Source organism: Elephantulus edwardii, unplaced genomic scaffold (assembly GCF_000299155.1).
Source record: "Elephantulus edwardii isolate Elephantulus edwardi_28Jun2011 unplaced genomic scaffold, EleEdw1.0 scaffold00453, whole genome shotgun sequence".
NCBI classification, from domain to species: Eukaryota; Metazoa; Chordata; class Mammalia; order Macroscelidea; family Macroscelididae; genus Elephantulus; species Elephantulus edwardii.
In genome coordinates, this window is record NW_006400203.1 from 79785 (window position 1) to 87071 (window position 7287).

The 7287-nt window shown below is 41.1% G+C and overlaps 1 protein-coding gene across 1 annotated transcript in view; it reads left to right on the plus strand.

The window, feature by feature from the left end:
• The window catches only part of LOC102876063 (vitamin K-dependent protein C-like), a 54922-nt gene extending 48012 nt beyond the window's left edge, over positions 1–6910 (plus strand). The window contains exons 6-8 of the mRNA XM_006902805.1: positions 4077–4198; positions 4991–5108; positions 6333–6910. Of these exons, the coding sequence (XP_006902867.1) occupies positions 4077–4198; positions 4991–5108; positions 6333–6910 (818 nt within the window). The remainder of the gene's footprint in view (positions 1–4076; positions 4199–4990; positions 5109–6332) is intronic.
• The last annotated feature ends 377 nt before the right edge of the window (positions 6911–7287 follow it).

Consider the following 7287-nt stretch of genomic DNA (forward strand, 5'->3'; position numbering starts at 1 on the left):
CTTCACCTGCTCCCCCCCACCGACCAAACTGTGCAGCTCTGCAGCTGCATCCTGGCCCATCCTCACCCTTCTGCCCCCAACCCTCACCTCTTTGTACCCCCAATATGTTTTTCCCAATGAAAAAAATTTTTAAAAAGAAAAAGAAACACAAGTGACGACTATACACATGGACCTCACTGATGGCCCACACAGTACTCAGATTGATTATATGTGTGGGAGGAAAAAATCATTGGAGAAGCTCAATACCAGCTGTGAAAAATAAACCAAGTGCTGTTTGTGGGCCATCAGCTACTTGTATGCAAGTTCAAAGGGAAGAAATCAAGAAGTTAAGGACCTGTACAGAAGATTTCAAAAGGCAGCTCAGGAAGACAAAGCAAAGTATTATAATTAAATGTACAAAAAGCTGGAGTTGAAAAATCAAAGAGAATGAATTAACTCAGCATTTCTTAAGCTGAATAAACTGAAGAACAAATTCAAGCCCCTACTTGTAATACTTAAGGATGCAGTGGGCAGAATTTTGAATGACCCAGAAAGCATAAAAAGTAGAAGAAATAAATCGAGTTACATGCCAAAAAGAATTGGCTAACACAGAAGAATTTCATGAAACAACATATGATCAAGAAATAATAGTAAGAAATAGGAAGTTCAAGCTTCTCTTGGGAGCTGAGAAATAAATAAGGCTCCAGGAATTGATGGCATACCAATTGATGCAATTTAAACAAGCAGATGTTGCTCTGGTTGTCCTCACCAGGTTGTGCCAAGAAATCTGGAGCACAACTACCTGGCCAACTTACTGGAAGAGATTCATATTTATTTCTGTTCCATAAAAAAGTGATCTGACAGTGTGAAAACTACTGAACAATATCATCAATATCACAACTAAGCAAGATCCTGCTGAAAATTATAAAAAAAAAAACTAAAAAAAAAACGACTGGAACAGTACATCAACAGAGAATGCCAAATGTACAAACTGGATTTAGAAAAGGCTCTGGCACTAGGGACATTATAGCCAATACTAGGTGGATCTTAGCTGAAAGCATAGATTACCAGAGGAATGCCTATCTGTTTCATTGACTATGCAAAGGCATTTGACTGTGTGGATCACAATAAATTGTGGATGACCTTGAGAAGAATAGGAATCTCATAACACTTAATTGTGTTCATGCAAAACCTATTCTTCGTCCAGAAAGCAGTCATCAGAACAGAACAGGGAAGCCCTGTGTGGTTCAAAATCAGGAAAGGAGTGGGTCAGAGATAAATCTTGTCTCCATATATTTTCAATCTATATGCAGAACAGATTAATTGGGAGGACAGACTCTATGAGGAAGAATCAGGATTGGAGGAAGACTCATCAACAACCTGCATGACACAATGACACAATCTTGCTTGCTGAAATTGAGGAGGACCTGCGGCATTTGCTACAGAAAGGTCAAGGACTGCAGTCTTCAATATTAATTGAAACTCAACATCAAGGAAACAAAGATTCTCACCACTGCGCCAATTGATAGATAGAGAAGAGATCGATATTGTTTAGTTTCTCCTTGCTTCTTTCCACAATCAACATTGTTGGCACCAGCAGTCAGAAAATCAAAAGACAAATTGCTCTGGGAAACTCTGCTGTCAGGGACCTCTCCAGAGTACTGAAGAGCAACAATGGCAGTCTAAAGACCAAGATACAACAGATCCAAGCCATAGTCTTCACAATTACTTGCAAAGAGAGAGCTGAACAATGACTAAGGATGATAGAAAACGAATCAATACTTTCAAGTTGTGGTGCTGGAGAAGGTTATTGAACTTCAAGATAACAAACAATTATGTCCTGGATAGGATGAAACTGAACTGCTCCTAGGAAGCAAGGATTCTGAAGCTTCATCTGACATAGGGGCATGTTGCCAGGAGGGACCAGTCCTTGCAGGAGGACATTATATTTGAAAGGCTGGAGGGTCAGCACAAGAAAGGAAGATCCTGGATGAGATATATTGACCCAATGACTTGGGTCATGAGGGTAGGTGTGTCAGAGACAGTGATATTTGCTCAGGATAAAGCAGGTTGCAGAGATGTTGTACATAGGGTCACTATGAGTAGCTGGTGACTTAAAGGCACATAACACCAACAGCAGCATACCTGAAGTAAATTCCACCTGGTCATGGAGTATTATGCTGAATTTTTGTTGATGATTTTCATGAATAAATGATATACTGGTTTATATTTTGATAGTACTTGTGGTGTAGTCCACAGGGAATTGTGCTGCCAACTCAAAGGCAGTGGTTCTCTGAAGGTTCAAATCCACTAGCAACTCTGAAGGAGAAAGATGAGCAATCTCCTCCATGCGACTTACAACCTCCAATACTCCATGAGAGGGTCAGCTATGAGTCGCTTTTGAGTCGATGCCAATGAGTCTTAGTTTTGTGGGTTTTTTACCAGAATTAGTCCATTTTTTCTGAGTTCTTATAAGTATTAATGTAAATTTATTCTAGTATTTCCATACGATCTTTTTTAATGCCTTCAGGATCTATGATGACAGTCCCTATTTGGTGATTCGTATCTTTTTAAATCTAGAGGTTTATTAAGTTTAGTTATTTTTCCCCCAAGAACCAAGTCATTAATTTTTTCTATGATTGTCCATCTTAACATCATTGATTTCTCCTTTAATCACTTTTTTTTCTGATTGAGTTTATTTCCTTTTTCTGATTTTTTTTAAAGTACGATCTTACAGATTTGAGGCCTTTCTCTTTTTTTGAAAAAAGTTATTTTAGAGAAAGTTTACAGAAAGGATAGGTTTTCATCAATTCATTGATATATATTTCTCCCCATCTTTGTGATGCACATCTTTGTAATGCACATCTTGTTCCACACTGTCAGTTGTCATACACAGGATATCTAATCATCCATTCCCTTCAGATAGTCCCTTCCTTCTCTCATTCCATTGTGGTGTTTATTATCTATCAATTCTTTCATTGTTCTCCCCTTCCCTGTGTCTGTCTTATATTTTGAAACAGTGGCCCTCTACAGTATTTGTTCTTTTGGAACTTAGATATCATACTTAGCCTAATATCATCCAGATTCACCCATGTTGTGTAGGATTTTACAAGTTCATTGGTTTTCAGTGCTGTATAATATTCCATTATGTGAATCTAGCACAGTTTTTCTATCTGTTCATTTCCTGCTGGGCATTTAAACTGCTTCTGTCTCTTCATTATTATGAATAGCACAATAAACATGGCTTTGGTTTCTTTAAGGTTTAAATATAAACCCTATCCAGTAGTAGGATAGCTGAGTCAAATGGTATTTCTATTTTCAACTTTTGAGAAAACACCAGATTGCCTTTTACATTTATGTCCCCATCAGCAATGAATGAAAATTACAATCTCTCCATATCCTCACCAGCATTTGTTGTTTGTTGCCCTATTGAACTTTACAATTGTTGCTAGAGTGAGATGATATTTCATTGTTTTTCTTTTTCTAATGTAAGCATTTGGAGCTAGAGTTCCCTTCAACATTGCTTTCATTTCCATCACCCATATTTTAACATGTTGTGTTTTCAATTTGTGTGTGTGTGTGTTTTCAATTTTATCCAGGTGTATTCATTTTTAAACTTCTTATTTCACTTCCTCTGTGACCTAGGAATTTAATTTTACAAAATTATATTTAATTTTATAAAAATAAGTTGTTTAATTACCAAGTGTTTAGAGATTTTCCTGCTACCATCATGGGATTTCAATGTCTGATTAACGATCTTTAGGTATTTGCAACTAATACTGAATGTTCTAAGCCCTTTGTAAGGCTCTCTGGTGGCATAATATGCCACGTGTCAGATTACTAACAAAAGGTGCTTCAAATCTATCAGACACTCCTTAGAAGTAAGATGGGCAATCTCCTCCCATCAATATTTACAGTCTTGCAAGACTAATGGAGCATCGCTGTGAGTTAAATAGATTTGATGGAAGTAGGTACATTATTCCACTATTCGTTGTAGTCTCACAGTGCAGCAAACTGCTTGCAATCAGAAAGTGGTAAAAATGGGAGTGTCAGGAGAATTGTGTTTAACAGCCTCTCATACCTCCTTCTCCCTCTAGTGATGTTTCCCTGTGGGAAGATAGTGACAAAAAAGAGCAACAATTTGAAACATCATGTAGATAAAGTTGACCCTCGACTCATTGATGGGAAGTTGACCAAATGGGGAGAGAGTCCCTGGCAGGTAAGGAGAGGCAGCTGGAGCTTCCTGCTCAGTGATTAGACATGGAAAGGGAAGTGCTCTCTTGACTTGGATAAGACAAGAATGTGATTTTCATCAAAAGGTGATGGAGGTAACCCTGACAGAAGAGGAGAAGGTTTTCAGGAAGGAGAGGTGCATATGTTTAAAAGTTCTGCTGCTAAGACTTTTTGGCAGAAGCCTGATTCATGGAACTAGTATTTGGCATATAGATTGGTCTTTCAATAACTTTCCAGCCTCAACATGTGAACTGATACTGAATTACTACACCCTGCCCTTTGTCAGGCATTAGGGCTAAAGAAATCAGCATGTAGCCTTGGCTTGGGACAGCTCATACTACTCTGGGAAGCTTGAGCCACTAGACATACAGTTACCAAGCGGGAAAAAAGCTAAGGGGGAAGCAGCACAGCTGCAGGATCCCTGAGGGAGAGTTCAAGGTCTATTCTTCCCAGAGGACACTTAGTCTGACTCCAGCCTCCAAGACCAAGAACTCTGAAAGGTGCTACTTGACATGGCTAAAAATGGCCACAGCAACAGCATGGGCAAAGGCAGAGAGAAGCCCTAGAATGGGCCACAGGTGTCCCACCTAAAACTATAGGAAATGTAAGAGAATGGCAATAAGACTGTTTCTACATCACCAGAATACACAGGAAAGGCCTAGTAATAATGTAGCTGTTCCTCTTCCTCTATCTCCAGGCTAGAAAACCATGTTATGACTCTCTGAGACAGCAGGGCCTTGGAAGCAGATCTGTTAACTCCTTCCTCTCATCATTGTAGGTGATCCTGCTGGATTCCAAGAAGAAGCTTGCCTGTGGGGCAGTGCTTATCCACCCTTCGTGGGTGCTGACTGCAGCCCACTGCATGGAGGATGCCAAAAACCTCATTGTCAGGCTTGGTGTGGGCAACTACAAATCAGGGACCTACAAAAGGGGTGGGACCAAGCAGACTTGCTGGGTTTGAGGGTTGTTGGTATCCAAGGTGCTCAAGTAAGAAGTTTCTTGGGCACTACAGGTGTGGAATTCTGGCCACTCAGTGGTATGCTCTAGGTAGGAGATTATCTGGGGCCCTCTTAAAAGCTGGGCTTTGCCTGGGTGCAAGCCTATACACATTGGTATTTTAAGTGAAAGGTTGCCTCTTCTCTTCCACCTAAGGAAGACAAGCTGTATTTGGACCACTAGTATCCTTGATCTACACTATCCGGCCAAGCCCATGCCCACACACCATAGTGGAAGAGGATGTGCTGGGATGGCCTGGTAGCAGCTTAAGAGAGAACTTATTCCAATCCCAGATGTGCCTGGTTTGAATCCACCAGATGCTCTGCTGGAGGAGGGACAATCTCCTCCTGTACCAGTCAGATCTGATTTGATGGTACAATGCGCAAAATATAATAAAATAAAATAATTTTAAAAAAAGAATGAACTTACTCTTACCACTACCTATTTCTATTAAGTAGGCTTGAAGTTCTCAAGTCTAGGTCTTACCCTGTAACAATCTCCTTGTATGCTATAAGAAGAGTTTGCACAAGTTTTCATACAAAAAAAAGAAAGAAAAGAAAATTTACACTGCTACAATTACCTGGTTGAGACTTCTATCTCTTCCTTCCCATTCACTAGTAGATCCAGCTGCCCTACTTGATAGACTGTATCTCTATGTGGTTCAGTTCTTTCTTCCCCTGATATACCTTGTCCATTTGCTATCACATCCTGGAGAGTCCTTTCCTTGTACCCACACCACCTGTGGAAGTCCCTCCAGCTGTAGTTGCTCCACATTCCCTTTGAAGTCCGGGTCTGAATCAGTGGATCTCCAGGAAAGCTGCAGCCTTATTGCCATTAACTATGGCTAATTACTTCTCTAGCTGCACTGGTCATCTGCAGTCATATAACTGTGTCTTTAAGTAAACTCTGAATTTAGAGCAGCATTATGACTCTTTGTGGTTGACACCAATGGGCCTTTCCTTCTGGCAGGCAGGTAGTCACTCTCACTTGTCATCTCGGGTGCAAACATCTTAGAAAGTGCTAGAACATGCAGAATATGATCCATTACAGGGCTAGTGTGAGCACAGCAGGCCCTGCGAGAGGCTTTCACCACCCATTATGACCTACCCTCCCTTCTCTTGCAGGCGAATATGACCTTCGGCGTTCAGAGAAGTGGGAAGTGGACTTAGACATCCAGAATGTTCTCATCCACCCCAACTACAGCAGGAGCACGACTGACAATGACATTGCACTGCTGCACCTGGCTAGTCCTGCTACTCTGTCACAGACGATCGTGCCCATCTGCCTCCCAGACAGCGGCCTTTCAGAACGTGAACTCACACAGGTTGGCCAGGAGATGGTGGTGACAGGCTGGGGCTATCGAAGTGAGACAAAGAGGAACCGCACCTTCATCCTCAACTTCATCAAGATCCCCATGGCTCCTCGCAATGAATGCATCCAGGCCATGCACAATATGGTCTCAGAGAACATGCTGTGTGCAGGCATACTTGGGGACCCCAGGGATGCCTGTGAGGGTGACAGTGGTGGGCCCATGGTCACCTCGTTTCGTGGCACCTGGTTCCTGGTAGGCCTTGTGAGCTGGGGTGAGGGCTGTGGACGCTTACACAACTATGGCATCTACACAAAAGTTAGCCACTATCTAGACTGGATCTATAGCCATATTGGGGTCAAAGATGCTTCCCTTGATAATCAAGTTCTGTAATATTACTAGTATCCTATTTGTCTTGGAATGGGACCTTAGTGGGATATTAAAAGGGTCCTGTAACAAGGACATAGACTGCTGCTGTGCTCTTTTTTCCTTCTAAACTTTGTGAAGTTACACTCATGGAAAATATGCTGCCTTCCCTTATTTTAAGTTTTTATTAGTTAAATACACCATCCTAGAGTAAATATGTCTGAAAATATCACAAATAAAAGATTTTTTTCCCTTTATTCAGCAAATTAGGAGGGAAAGACTTCTAACAGCAGCTTCTGAGAGCCTGGGGAGGGGTATTTTTTCCATATCAATCTTTCTTCTTTCCTTCCTTCCTTCCACCCTCCCTTCCTTCCTTTTTTCTTTTTATTTGCCATGGGAGTAGA